At 42.8% G+C, this 15,855-nt stretch overlaps 1 protein-coding gene across 5 annotated transcripts in view; it reads right to left on the bottom strand.

Moving 5' to 3' along the window:
• The window catches only part of GGPS1 (geranylgeranyl diphosphate synthase 1), a 57,306-nt gene that overhangs the window by 28,180 nt on the left and 13,271 nt on the right, over positions 1-15,855 (bottom strand). For all 5 annotated transcript variants that reach the window (XM_069215799.1, XM_069215802.1, XM_069215798.1 and 2 more), the window contains exon 2: positions 8,678-8,772. In XM_069215799.1, the coding sequence (XP_069071900.1) occupies positions 8,678-8,772 (95 nt within the window). The remainder of the gene's footprint in view (positions 1-8,677; positions 8,773-15,855) is intronic.

Below are 15,855 nucleotides of genomic sequence, written 5' to 3'. Positions count from 1 at the left end.
ACTAAGTTTCTGCCTGATGTTGATTGCCGGACATATGATTTACAAAGTATTCTCACACCCCTCAGACTGCAGACTGTACAAAGGAAATAAGAGTTTTGGCAGCAAATGCAGGATTGGAAGCAATACATAAAATACAATACATAGCAAATACATAAAACCCTGGTCCAATGATTGCACCATAAATCTGTTCAGACCTTTCAAGGCAGGAGCAATGGTAATAAATCTAAGACCCCTTGTCAATTCACGTCTGCCCCGCTTTCAAAAGTTGCAGAATTCAAAACAGTGGTGTTACATGCATGGATTGTAAAGAACCAGACAGTGAGTCAGTGGGCACTGACCACTTAGAGATGAGGACTTAGTAGAATTGCTGATGGTCACAGCGTGGCACTCAGTGTACAACAATTTATCCCTGTTCACACTGATATCAAACGCAAAATGTAACCTGGATTCAATCTGAAAGACAAGATTAGAGGCAATAATAGCCTCAAAACCAGATTACAAAGATTTCTTTTCATGACCATCACCATTTACTTAATACGCAAGTAAAGCATGTTGTGCTTTTGGGAGCCGCCTCGGAGTGCTTTGAGTGAGCAGAAAATTACATTGCAGACACATCAATGGTAAATAAGGATAGAACTCGGAGTTGGTGAAATCCAGTGTAATGACAACAGTCAAAGTGGCCAATGCATGTACAATGATAAAGCCTTTGAAGGATCAAGAAAGATGTGCATGGCACTGAGATGATTAGCAAGATCTGGCCTTAACGACACAGGGTGTAAGTAAAGTCTTGAAGATGGAGGCCTGTTGTGGTATGCATCCACAGGTTATCTTCGGGACCATAAAAGGGTGAAAGTCTGGCACTGGTTTAATTTTAATTTGTTAATAGATCAAATCAAGCTAGTCAGTACAGAGGTACCGGAAGCATTACTGACATTCTACTTACCTACTTCAAACAGCAGCTGTAGAGGCAGGAGTCAATAGATCACAAAAACGCAGGGTTATTGTGATCTTGTTACCTTGGAGGAAAGTGTGTAACCAATCCTGAAAGGCATGGTCACACAGTAATTGTCCTGTGAAAACCACTGTAGGGACGGTGGCATCCCTGGACCACAGACTGACAGCAGCCTACTGAGCGTGATGTGCACAGCACAATTGCAACTGGGGAGACAGGAGAAGCCAGACAGATGGTAGTCGGGTAACATTAATGAAAAGGTGAGCTTGAAGCCGAGATGCATAGTCGCACAAAACACAAATGCATCAACTCAAGTTTAGAGACTGTTCTATATCTTTGAACCATTGATAGATTCGTATTCTCAGCGCACCAGACAGGAAGTTTGCCAGTGGCATCTTCAGTATTGATAATTCTCTTTAGAGTGCAGTCCAAACTCCCAAAGAAGAATGCCTTCAGGAATGCGAGGGAATATCTTTATCTAGTGTGTGTGGCTGCACTGTTGCTCATTCATTATGTATTTATGCTATCAGTCTTTATCCCTCCGTCTTCCTAATTGCGCTCGGCAGGGGATAGCTTCGTAAGGTGACAGACTGTACAATGATGAAAACGGCGATGAACGAGGAGAAGCAACCAGGGCAAGGGAGTCAAAGTGCACACAGCTGATTCCCTTCTGTGCTTTGGTGTGTGGGTGTGTGTGTGCCAAATCTAAAGATGAACCCAAATCCTCCAAAGCGGTCTGTGGCAAGACAGAAAAATGAATCCAGCTGCCGCTAACCAATAACAAGAAATCAAAGTGACAATAAAGCCAACCGATTGTAAGGAACGGCAGGACTCAAAGTGATTAAACTTTTTTTTTTTTTTTACATAACAATAGATCTCTGAGAGCAACAGTGCATGCCCTGTCTCAAACGAGACCTAAGAATGAACTCTCTTGGATGGAGCTTCGAAAAGTGGAAATAGATTGGGGTCCACAAACATTATTGTTCTTATGTAAGTTATCAGTCATTAGGTAGAAAAGTGTCTCAATTAGTGGTCTATACTTTGTTTTATTTAAAAAATACAAATCTGGTCTTCTTTATCAACTCATAAATGTAGGGTTACTACCACACTTTTGGGTACTACATGGTTGTTAAAGTCAACCATGCCATCTTCTGATCACATGTCATCAATCAATCAAGGATTCAATCAATCAATCATTTATAAAGCACAACAAATCATCTGTGAGGGTCTAAAGGTGCTGAAAAGGCAAGGAGAAGACAGAAGCAAGAGCGATGCAGTAGCATAGGGAGAGATGGGACTCCATTAAGTGGGTCCTGGGAGTAGGGAGGGGCACTGGGAGGCTTGGGCGGGGCTATGCAGGAAAGGGAAAACTAGGAGAAAGCATTGAAAATTATGGAAAAGCAAGGAGAAATTACGGAAAAAAAACAAGGGGAAAAGCAATGAGAAAGCTGTGAAAACGGGGGGAAAAGCAAGGAGAAGGCACACAAAAAAACTGGGGAGGAAGCAAGGAGAAGGTACACAAGAAAAACGAGGGAAAAAGCCAGGAGAACGCACACGAAAGACTGGGGAAGCAATGAGAAGGCACACAAAAAAGTGGGGGAAGCAAGGGGAAAGCAGTGAAAATGAGTAAAAAGCAATGAGAAGGCACACAAAAAAAAAGAGAAGAAAAAGCAAGGAAAAGACACGAGCAGGAGCGATGCAGCACAGGGACAGCTGATTTTATATATATATAAAAAAAAAAAATAAAAAAAAACACACTGATGATAGTGTGCAGTTATGGTTAGATCAGTTTACTGAAAATACATTTTTTATTTTCTTACCAATTTTAGCTCTGTTTAATGAATCAGCACAACACCTTCCAAAAAAAAAAAAGTTACAATTTGGGTTTGGTAAATCAAATTTCGTATATATCCATCAAGGGAAACTATGGGTGTTGGGAAGCTGGGGGGGGGGGGGGCAAAAGGATTCGGGGCTTGGTTCCTGTATCCTGATAAAAATAAAAATAAAGATTAAAAAAAAAAAAACAGTCAAGTAGTGATAGGAGGGTAGGGAAAGAGTCCGCACAACTCTTGCCCTAGGCTAGTGACTTCCTTAAATGATGTTAACATAAAAATAAAAAGATTTTGCAACAGGATTTACTGACTGCACAGCATGGTTATGGAGCAATGTGAGGCTTCCAGATCCACAAAACCCACCTCAGGGTCCATGGGCCCTCCACGACATTGATCATGGACAACTGTGGGCAGCCTTTCGGGTTTGTGAACTATGCCTGGACCCAAAAGCTTCTAAGGATTGTGACTGCACTCCCAAAAACAAATGAAAAAAGATAGGATTAAAAATAATTATGGCCAAACTTTGCTTGGCTGCCCAAATTGCATGCATAGGAGTGGAAGGGGCACCAGGGGTACGTTAGCTACAGGGCCTGGCCATTGCACAAAGTTGAAAACAGTTCACAACTGGGGTTTGCAGCCTGTGGCGGGCTAGGCACCAGGCCTGGCCAACCTCACAACCGTTAGTCCACTAAGTAGCAACTAAAAGCACAGCATCATTGAATAACATCATGAACACAAACCAGTAAATAATAATACTTCATTCATAGTTGTTGCATTAAGGTGATATGTAATCTCATTTGTGAGAATTAAGAAATTTGGAAATGCGTCCATCAAGGGTAAGGCCACGAGTACTGCATTTAGGGAGAGAGTTACAGTTTGCATGAGTTTCTTCTAATCTGCCCACCCAACTGTACAATTCCTGTACAACAATGGGTCAACAAAGGCGTTTTCTTGGACCACAACCCAGATATTGTAAAGGGTGCAAAATCTCTGGGCCTCCTTCTGGAGAAAAAAAACTCAATCTTCAATCTGACACTAATATGCTACTTAAGGGTGCACAACATCAATTGATTCTACTAAGACGTATACCAAAAGATGACTTCAAACAATGACCCAATCACAACTCCTTTTGAGGCTAGATTACAGTAACACCATGCTATGTGGTAAAGTCAATCCTTAAATCGAACCTCTCAAGGCAACATACCATGCAGCTTCTACACTTATTTCATTAGCAAGGAAATACAGCCGCATAATTGCCCCTTGCTAATCACACTAAAGTGTGTAGTGTCTGAAACAAGGAGCCAATGCAAGCAGCACCTATGAAGGGTGCCATAAAGGCACCCCAACCTAACTAGCTCTCAAACTAAGGAGGTCAACAAACTCCCAAGAGCAGACAGTGTACTAGTGGAAAGAGCGGAGTCCAAGACAGAGAAAAATAAAAAACACGTTGACGGCCATTTTCAGGAAATGCAACTGAACTTCAACCTCTCTTGAAGCCTTCAAAAATCCCCACAATCTCCTTGGTTCGCCCCCTAGTGAAAGCAAACATCTCATGAAGTGTCCCAGTGCTGGATGCTTGCTTTCACTAGGGGGGCGAACCAAAGAGATTTTGAGGAAGGGGAAGAGGCATACTGATGCTGCTGATAGTCCCTGCCTTTGGCATCCCCAAGCCTTTAAAGCCAGACAAAGCCGCAGCAGCTACTCAACTGGCAGCGATGGCTACCTCGGACAGTAAGGCTTGAAAACCCCTAACGTCCCAGTATTGATGGGGAAATTGATATCCATGAAAGCCTCTCACAGCAAACATACTATGGCACAGCGCTGTTTGTAAGCCTGACATGCTGATTCAGCTATATTCTTGAACAGTCATGAGCTATCTGGTTTAACAGTATGTAACAAGAAACACCAGGGGAATGCAATTGAGTGACGACAAATGGCAAAGGGGGTGCGCCATGGATCTATCCTGAGTCAGCCATACACAGCTTAGAACACAAAATCTACTTTGTGGCACCTTAGGCATCTTTCACCTACTGTGCAAAAGTCCCAGTCTGACCCAGCATGCTACCCCTTACCAACTGAACTATTCCCCCAAAAGTGCTTGCGAGTAGTGTCAGCAAGCACAGCGTTGGAGAAATGCAAGGACAGGCTCCCAAAGGACCTTGGACTCCCTAACTGAAAGAATGGACAGAGAAGCTTTCCTCTTAAGATGACAACATCTACATCACCAAACCTTCAGGAGTATGTCATTATTAGGAAGGAAAATCAGGAAGTTCAGGGACTCCCCCAATATGGTGGCAATTTCGTCTTTCATTCAAGATCAGAAGAGGGCTGGCATGGAAGACATGAGCGATAGGGAGATGGAAACTTGTTTAATAACTTGCTATCCTCACTTCCAAGATAGAGGCAGGACTACTGTGTCCTGTTCGGGACAGGAGCTGCTATATATGATCCACAGAGAATACTGCAAAACGCATTGCTGGAAATCGGGTCTTTAGTTGACAGGGGTTTGAACTCTGTCCTAGTAGGGACCACAATCCTAGTCAGGGCAAGTAAGATGCACACTAAACGTTTACCTATGCTCACCCTCTGGTAGCTTAGCACAGAGCAGTCAGGCTAAACTAAAGAGGCAAAGTGTAAAGTATTGGTGCACATACACAGTAACACAGTGAAATCACCGCAAAAGGACTCCACAACAGTTTAGAAAAATAGGCAATATTTATCCAAGTCAAACAAGACCAAAACAACAAAAATTCAACAAACACAAGTCAAGTTATTAATTTTGAAAGATTAAATCAAAATGCAGTGCTTATAAAAGACAACAGCTCAAACCTGGGGCTATTTGGTCAAGTTGGACCGGGGAAAATCCAAAAGTTCAGTCTGACTGCTATGGAGTATGGGTCAGGTACAGGAGTCACACAAACCCACTGACAGTACCTTGGTTGCGTTGGGTGTCAGTGATGATGTATTGATCCAAGGAGGGGATGTGTCACGCTTCCAGGCGATGCGTTGTTTCCTGATCTGGCAACATCGGTGATGCGACGAGATCCACAAGCGGTGAGTACTGGATCTGATGCGGCGGTCCACCGTCAGCCAAGCCGGGGCTGCGCTACAAGTCGGGGTCGCTGCGTTGCGCAGTCAGCGACTGGTGTCCACCGCTTCAGTGCAGGCAGCAGCAAAAGCAGCAATTCTGCAGTGGGATACGTCGGTTCCAAGTGGCGTGCTGGTGTTGTTGCTTCACTTCTTGTGCTGCAGCACCACACTCACCCCCAAGGGCCCAGGAATGGATTTGGCACCACTTGGCAGAACAGGACTCGCAGCTGAGGAGCCCAGGTGCTGGTAGCAAGATGCAGGTAAAGACCCTGATATCGCCGAGACATCAAAAACAAGAGGCAAGCTCAGTCAGGCCCTTGGAGAAACTTTAGATTGCAGGATGTAGATTTAGATCCAGTCCTCTCACTCTGGGCAAGAAGCAGCAGGCAGCACGCCAACACAGCAGAGGAGCAAACAGCAAAGTGGCAGTTCCTCCTGACAGCCCTGCAGTTCTTCTTCCTGGTAGAATGCCCTCAGTCCAGAAGTGTTCTGAGTATATGGTAGAGGAGGCCCAGTACGTATACCCAAATGTGTCTTTGAAGTGGGGGAGACTTCAAAGAGTGGTTTTGAAGTGGTCCTGTTCCCTTTCAGCCCAGTCCTGTCTGCCAGGAGGTCTGTGGGAGGTTATCAGTCTTTTGTGTGGGGTCAGGCCACTAGCCTTTGAAGTGTGAGAGCCCCCTCCACCCTTCCTGCCCAGGAAGACCCATCGGTATGCAGATGGAATGCAGGGGGAGTTGAGTGTCCTGTATTTATGGATGTCTGGATGGAATGCACAAAAGTAGTTGTCACCTAACCTTACACAGATGAGATGTAGATTGGAGGCAGGCTAAGGCACAGAATGGTAAAGTAAGAAAATGCCAACTTCTTAAAAGTGGCGTTTTCAAGCCTACAATTTAAAAACCACCAGTACCAAAAGATGTGTTTTTAAATTTTGAGTCCAGAGACACCAAACTCAATTTTTTTTATCTTTTCCCAACTGGGAAATTACGGTTAGAAGATGTTCAAGGCAATCCCCACACTAGCCAAGGGAGAGATAGTCCATGCAATAGTGAAAAACAAATGCAAGCGTTTTTCACTATCTGGACATGTTAAACTTGAAATAACATGTCCAACTTTTTAAATACACGGCACCCTGCCCTTGAGGATAATCAAGGCCTACCTTAGGGGTGTCTTACATGTAATAAAAATGGAGGTTTGGGCATAGCAAGTGAGTACACTTGCCAGGTCGAAATGGCAGTTTAAACTGCACACACAGGCTCTGCAATAGCAGGCCTGAGGCGTGTCTGAAAGGCCACCGCAGTGGGTGGCCCAACCAGAGCTACAGGCCCACTAGCAGCATTTGACTTACAGGCCCAGGGCACACATTGTGCACTTTTACTAGGGTCTTACTAGTAAATCAAATATGACAATCATGGAATAGCCAATGTTACCATATTTTAGACACAAAGCATACGCACTTTAGCACTGGATAGCAGTGGTAAAGTGTGGAGAGTCCTAAAGCCAGAAAAATCGAAGTGCAGCACACAGTCAAAACGAGAAAACTTCAGGGTAAACTACGCCAAAAGATTCCAGGTCTAACATGCATAGCAACATCTCCCAGTTATTTTGGCTCTTGACGCTTATGCCCATTAATATTTCCCTACATACTGTTATGTTTTCCCACCTACGTCGTTCCCTCCACCCATGTTCCCCATACCCTATATTTTATGCTCCTTCCTCCTCTCATCCTCTCATCTGTTAAATCTGCATTAGCCACACCAGTAGGCATTATGCTCTCCAAGAAGTGCTAGATAAGTGTTGTTAACACAATATATATATATATATATATAAAGAAAAAAAACACCACGTGCATTACAGCAGTGGTTCTTAACCTTGGGCAGTGGACCCCTGGGGTCCACTCAGAGCATCCACGAACGTACATAAAATACTAGCAGAATAATAAAGTATATATACTTAAAAAAGGCAAATTGTAAAATGTTACTATTTTACATGCTCTGTAAATGTAAAGGAATTTGAAGTTGGAAGCTAAAAATTAAGTTGGTATCCTATGCTCAATTGAAAGGAGCAACCAAAATCTAGTATGGGTGGCCTCAACTGAAGCAATGGCATGCGTAGACAAAACTACACACTTATTACAAGCAAAAATTACAAAGTGATGCTGGAGTCGAGCATATCACTGCGTCTCAGAAATAAAACTAGCTTGAAACGCCTCAACGTTCTCATTACAATTTCGATTTTTGTGTATTTTTTGTATGCCCAAAAAATAAAATAGGGCATAATTTGTGTGTTTTTGGTGTATACTTACCTTTGTGTATTTCTTTGAGGTTCAAATCGTGAAAATAACTTGGGTAGGGTCCCTGGCTTCCAACAAAGATTGATTGGGGGTTCACAGAAGTCATAAGGCTAAGAACTGCTGCATCACAGAGTCAAAAATACATGTTACAGAGTCAATACATCGGCCAAGAGGAAAATGTGTCAAAAGCATCTATTCCATCTCCGTCTGGACTAGCCCCATACAGGACATTCATAGCCCATGTTTCTAGAATCTACACGCCATCCTAAAATAGTTAACTAGAAAGTTTGCGTTATTTCTCTTACTGCCAGTTTCTCACACGTTACAATGCAATATAATGTAAGGCTTCGTGTGCAGCATACAAATACCTTAGGTGTAGTGTTACGCAAAAAAAACATGGAAAGACAGATTTCAATTGACAATACTGCAGCTACATTTCTTGCACAGCAACGGCCCATTAAATAAAATCCTACAACTTAGTTACATTTAGTTGATCGAAAAACGCCATACCTGGTAGCTGAAGCAAATACTTGTATGGTTCCAGCAAGATCCTTTCCGGTGTTTCTCCTAAGTCTTGCATAATGTGTAGATGTAAGGTAACTCTCCTGTTAAAACATATATCATAGAAAATGATTGAGGCATTTCACAAATGTAACTATCACAGTGACAGTTTCTTACTCCACTAATATCCTAAAGCAGTTATGAGTACACTACACAAATATTCAAAAACATTAGGTGTCAAAAAGTGCCAATTACGAGGAACTCATGATTCCACTGATGAGCAGCAAGCCCGAAGGTTTCTGTATCGAATCCTTTGAAGAAGAAAAGAAACAACTCGCATCACAAAACTCACGCCCCCACCCAATCATCGCAAATATGGGGACAAAGATATAAACACATGTACAAACAGGCTTGCAGTGCAGGTCAAAACAGATCTCCAAGAGATTATATTGGTAGTACTAACAACATCTTTTATCCCTCTTCAACAATACCACGTAACACTGTACGCCTTGAGTAGTAAGGTGCCATATGATGGCAACATATCACATATCCACACAAGTTCTTTGTTCATGCTGTATCTTCCAATATCACACTGTAGCAACACACCCAAAATGGATGTACTCACCTTAATCCAACACACTGCATCACAACATCATTTCATGCCGTTGCCAAAGAACCCTTACCTCACATATAGGTGCAACATAAGCCTCACAAAACTAAATCACACAACACCACAACCACCGCTGTACATCACACGACCCAACCAAACCACATCAAATGTTCATCAAAACACCGTTTCGGACTATGAAACATACTTCACATACCATGATTGTTGGCCACGACATTACAGAAACATACTACCACACCTCCAACATACAACTCCAACTCCTTACGATTAAAGCTGTTGAACAAACTCATATCAACAAGATGGAGGATCACAACAGGACACATACCACTCAAACCCCCATCCACACACTCACATGGATGATGTAATGTTGTGTTTATGCTCATATACGACCCAAACAGCAGGTTTGTGTGTTCAGTGGAGGGTGCAATGTTAATTAGCCTCATTAGGGCACACTATGCCTGCTGATATTATTGTAAAAATATTTAATCTCATTGATATTTACACTTTTCCATCAGCATAAGTAGCCTCCTTTAAATAATTTACTATTCCGTTTTCTTGGCAATCAAACTGATTTTTCAACTTCTTCAAATTCACATTACTCTCTACTAATATGCAGGTAAAGCACATGGCCACAGGTAACAGGTTTCCTTGGTCTGCACGTTTTCCTATCTCATCATGAACAAACGTTTGCATCACTGAAATCTATTCATTATTACACTTATGCGTACAACGGCAAAATTATCTAATTCAACCTATCTTAATGCTACAACTCCTGTGCCTGGTGCATCACCAGTTGCTAATATGTAGGTCTGGACTGACAGTGCAGCTACCGTCAGACATTATGTGACCGATCTGTCTTAAAAAGGGCTTTAAGATTTACAAACACACGTGGGGTTTTCACATATTGGTAGTCGGGAATACATGTAATGACTGGGCAGAAGTTGTGTGCTTGGCCTCCACTCTGCTGCAAGTATTTTATTTATCGCACTAAAAGAGCCTAAACTTTCAGGGGCACATACATTGTAAAGCTATTAGTGCCTGACATTACTAGATAATTTCCTGTGCTTTTCTCTGGTAGCCGCAACGATAGAAGGATGGCAGTCGTTAATCTACATGGATTTTTTCCGTCTGGTTTGACAGCTCAACTTTAGCGTGACTTTATGTAATCAACCAACAGGAGCTTTCAGAATCCTACCTAGAGAGGGGCTAAAGTTCCACACACATGCCGTTTCTTGAGTACAGGGTCTGATTGTGCAGAATCTGCGTGCTTCCACTCAAAAACACGTTTATGCTTGTGGGAAAATGTAGTCTTGATACCGCAAGAAAGAGTTGCTTATGGTGGCACACCAATGATATGGGCTATAGGTCTGATCCGTTTATTAAGTAATGTTATGATAAAGACACCAGGTCTGACATTTGTGAAAAAAATATCATAAAGTTGGTAAGCATTGACGTGGAGATTTACTCTGTATTAAAGCCTATAGAGCGTATTTTCTTTCACAAATCTCAAGGATTACCAGATTATGCCAGAATTTTGGTGTTCGCCACCCAATCTGACAACCACCGGGGTTTGTACTGTGATGATATTGGTGAGCCCCGGCTGGGAGAGGTTGCATATGGTTTTTGCAAGCTGTGTTTTTCTACATTTTTGTGATTTTATATCTTTACTCATGATAGTCGTTGGTGTAGATGCTCTTGAAAAGGCCGGTGTTGGGTAAACTGTAAGGCCCGGCCAAAGTTAAAGGCTTCATCGGTTCAATAGAAAAATCACTGTAGATTTCATAGGCTCGCATCTGTTTATTATAAAACGTCACAACAACGCTTAACCTTCATACAGTGAAATCTTACCATACAAACAACCCTCAATGGCCAAAGATTCACTTATTTAATCAACATGCAGACTTTATTCACTATGTTAAATTATGTACAGGAATTTTTGAACTCACAAAGAACCTTAAAACAAACATTTGCAAAGCCAATAAGTCTTGGCAATGCCGAACTATTGGCACTGTCAATGTGAATGTCTTTTAGCCATAATGTAGCACGTGCTGTTCAGCATGTTTTAGCAGATGTATGTAGAGACACTGTGAGCAACATGAGCACAGAGAATCATCTGTCCCCAGCTGTTGGTATTTTTAACATTTTAGGGAGCATACTTCCACAGTGATTGTTGTCCAAACTGTCCCTGTCAGAACCCGGTTCAGAGGGCCACAGGGTATATTGGCCCAACTGTCTGGGCCAAGGCCTTTTACTTCTGATGTCCCGGGCCAGACTACTAAGCAACTGGGCCAAGTACCCCTTAGGCACTTGACTCTTGGGGTTACCATTATGCAAGCAGTCCAAGTTTCCCTTGGAGGAGAGAGGGATACAGGAAAGTAAACTTGGACTCACAACTCAACTAGAGCGCAGCAGCATTAATATACTATTGTCCAACCAAATATTCACTTTTATCTAGAAGTAGAAGTATTTTATTTCTATTGCTAGCAACACAAAGGAATAGTATGGCATGCATACACAACTACAGTCCTCGGACATCGGGACTCTAGTGTCTCATTAGGTGGTCCCACCAGGCCCTCATTTCTTCCTTGTGATTGTGATAGTGGTTATTACCCATTCAGTATAGGCAACATCCAGGGTAAACCCCACCAGTAGCCCGATTCTCAAGAGTCAGTAGTATTCCAACACTAACTAGCAGCAAGTTACCCCAGGGCCAATAGTCCCAAAATTAGTCATATTAGCAGGTGTGATGTGTCAGGAATACTTAAGTGCACGCCATCTGTGGACACATGGTGCAGCTGCAGCTAAGTTCAAGTGAAATTGCTGCAGCTCACGAGTCTTCACTCAGTGGGTGCAGATTTTCTCACTCGTGGTCATGCTCCAGAATCGACCAGAGGTTCCTCCTGTAAGGTAAGTGCCCGGTTTGTCTCTGGGTGGGGGGCTGTTGCAATGATCCTCTTGTGGGTCGCTCGCCTGGGTGAAGGATTGTAGGTGCTCCCACGGCATCCTCACATATTTTGCAGTTGGGGTTGCAGATCAAGTTGTAGTTTTTGATGCCCCCGGTGACTCTGCCCCGGCATACGGGGTCACCGTATTTCACAATACACTGGCTTCATCCCAATCAGCTCAGTGAAGCTCTTGGCAGCGGTTCCTGGATACAATGTTGCGGCCTGCTACAGCTCCAGTCTTTTCCACGTCGGCCTCTCCTAGTATTCTGGGTCGCCGTCTCAGGACTACGCACAGCTCAACCTGATCAATGCATCTTGACAGACAGCTCAATTACGGTGGCCCTTCCTTGACACTGCGGGTTACCAACTCTGTTCTGCACACAGGCAACAACCTTAACAGTGCAGCAGGTATTTCTTCACACTTTGCATTGGACGTCCACTAGACAGAGCTCTCCACTGACCCTTGCTCCCTCCAATGCCTTCTTCTTACTCAAAGGGCACACTGGTCTTGGCAGGCTGGAAGGCGCTTGTGCTGCTTCCGGAGGTGGGTCCAGGCCTTTTCCTTGTGATCCATCACTGAATGAAAGAGCACCCTTTAAAAGTGTAAAGGGAGAGTCTCTCTCTCCCTTCCTCCAGTGTGCCCCATTCAGCTTACAGGAACGCAGCTATACACTAGTCTATCTGGGGTGATTCCTCTGCCCCCCGCGTCTTCACCAGGCAGGCCTGGGCATCCCAAAATGGAACCCAGTGTCCTCCATGTAACAGATCATTCGGGGTGCAGAACTGAATAAAATATCTACTTTTCCATGGGACAGGCTGCTTCATAAATCTACTTGTCCAGGGGGAAAAAAAAAAAAAAACAAAAAAAAAAAACTTGTCCCTTTGGAGTCATGTGGTGCAGCGACAAATTATGGCAGCAATCTCATTATATAAAAGCTTTGATAATAGTCTCTTTGATTATGCCACGGCTAACACTATATGATGACTTAAATCCTTGCAATTTCTTTATTTTGCCACCATTCCACAGATCAACATAGTGGGGCTGGAGGAAGTAGTAAGCAATAGTTCCAGGATTGGAACGCCCGTTTGAGACTCTGCAAACCTACTAACTTGCATATTTTAAGGGTTTTCACCAACACACTGAGAAAGCCTGGGAATTTGCTCCTGACAAGGGAAGGAGTCAAACTTATTCCAGGGTTAGGGAAAAAAGTGGTTGGAGGGAAAGTGAACTCGTAAGCGCTAAAAGGATTTTCACATGATCATATCAACACGTACATATTTGCATATGCTAAAAAAACAGTTCACAAATACTTTCAAGGAGTATGATTTCCTGGTCTACTGCTGTAGGTTCTTGTGAATTTGAGAAATGCATAAATCAGCACTAATGCAAAGGCATGTACCATGAGTGTACTTTTGTGAATTTCTTTAAGGATTGGGCACGTAATAGGCCTGGTGTTAACCAAGATGTTTTGTTTTTATTAAAATTCTATCTCTCACCCTATCCATCTATCACCTGGCTTCACTGTGAGTGATAGCATTCTGCTCTTTCATAAGGAGCATAACAGCAAACAAAGTAGTTTTGTTCAGTGCCAGAACTACTGTGGCAATGGGTGCTTTTTGAGACCAAAACATATTTTTGCTTTTTGCCAGTGTTTGTTACAGTGGTGAAGGCCTGTCAGCTCCCATCAATGGCAGACCTACTGGCTTTGTCAATGCTTGTTTATTTTCATTTTTTTCTATATTCTTGTTGAAACTGGTTACACCGATTTTCCATTGTGAATATGTCTCGAAATACTAGCTTGCAGGCACATTTTACTGAATGATGCTTCTAAGAAATTGTTCCTTAAATTTCACTGGAGTTTAGCATTGTATTCCTAGTTAGAGTTTTTGTGAACATTTTATTTTGAAAGCAAAGAATCAACAATCTTGCTTTCAAGCTTCTGCCAATATTTGCATCTAATCAGAGAGCACCCTGGGGGCATTAAACATAGTGCAATTTTTTTTCCACTGGAACCACTATGAGTAGTACAGTCCAAGCTTACATTTATTTAGTGCACTCACCCTACTAATAAACGCTTTGCATTAATAAGCCATAACCCGTGCTTAGTTTGTAAATAAAAACGTGCAGGTGACCAAAGCCCTCCTCTTAAACACACGACTGGTGCAAATAAATGTGTGAACACAGAATACTGAGGCAGCGTAATCCTTAAGCCTTCTTGGGCCTCTTCAATCCATTTAAAGCCACTCCCTGCTCCTTCAGCTCACTCTTGTAGCTTTCTGTTTTCTCCCATTGTGGCGCTTTTTCGTTTGAACTCTTCCTCAGTCTTTCCCACATGTCTTTTGCTCGCAGTAAATGCTTGAGGCAGAAATATAAACGACAGCCCTCAAAAATAAGTGCCGGTGCTCAGCACTGGAAACAACAAGCACAAATTAAGCACTAGCCATAACAACAAGTTCAAACAACATTAATATATGGACACAAATATTACCTCAACTGCAGGCAACTCCCTTCCCTGCTCCATAAAGCAGTACTGTAAAGTGGCAGCCAAGGGGTTTGTGCTGCAGTGGGTTGGGGCTACTTGTCACAAGGACGAAATAAACATGAAAACTTGTTGTCTCCGACCACAAACAATATGTATGAATATAAGGCACACATCCAATCAATGTCCACTTCATGTAGAATATCCAGTCTTTAATCATTGCTTCTTGTATTTGAACCATGTATTCCAGCCATCACTAGCCAGTTGCCGCCAACAACAGTTTCGTCAGGGTTGTACCCCGTGACTTAAATTGGCAAGTTATGGCTGGAATACATGGTTGAAATTCAAGAAGCAACGAATAAAGACTGGATATTCTACATGAAGTGGACATTGATTGGGTGTGTGCCTTATGTTCATAAGTGTTGTTATCAGTGATGTTTTGATTACTGAGCGGAAGGAATTAAGGGTGATTTTCCTTCAAGTGCACCATCCTGGATACTGGACTAAAGAGAATAATTTTGTAATTGGGAACTGACAGTGAGCGCCATATACTCCATACAATCACCCATTGACATAATAGTTTTCACAAACAATATGTACTGGGCGTCGGGCTATAGAAATTCCACACCCCTGATCCTTACATGCATATGGCACTCAGTGTATGCACACACAATAACTAGTACTGTTGCCTCCTGCGCTGCGCCATCACAGACACATATACATTCATTCCACACATATTCGGTGTACACTACTCAGTACTGTAGCCTTTCTGTTTTGTGCCATGGTGTGTTATTTACGAAGGCACACACTAACCATGCACACTGCACAACATTTCACCCTTCATGTATTGTACTTCTCACAAGCACACATACATCCAGCACATGCTTCCACTTTGCGCGCCCTACACAGCACCACATCTCTCATGTAATGTTTCCCTCTCAAGTATACATATACCTAATACATGTACTGCACAGTTTTGCTCTATCCCTGTACTGTTCCCAGGAACACATACATCCAGCGCAGACACCACTCCTATGCTGCACAGCACTCTACATCTAAATGATGTAGGTCGTCTGAGTTAAGCACATATCAGCATAACTTTAAAAAGGTGAGTGAGCTTGTAGGCCTCACTCC

The sequence above is a fragment of the Pleurodeles waltl genome, chromosome 12 (assembly GCF_031143425.1).
Source record: "Pleurodeles waltl isolate 20211129_DDA chromosome 12, aPleWal1.hap1.20221129, whole genome shotgun sequence".
NCBI lineage: Eukaryota > Metazoa > Chordata > Amphibia > Caudata > Salamandridae > Pleurodeles > Pleurodeles waltl.
This window is presented reverse-complemented; position numbering and strand designations above follow the sequence as displayed.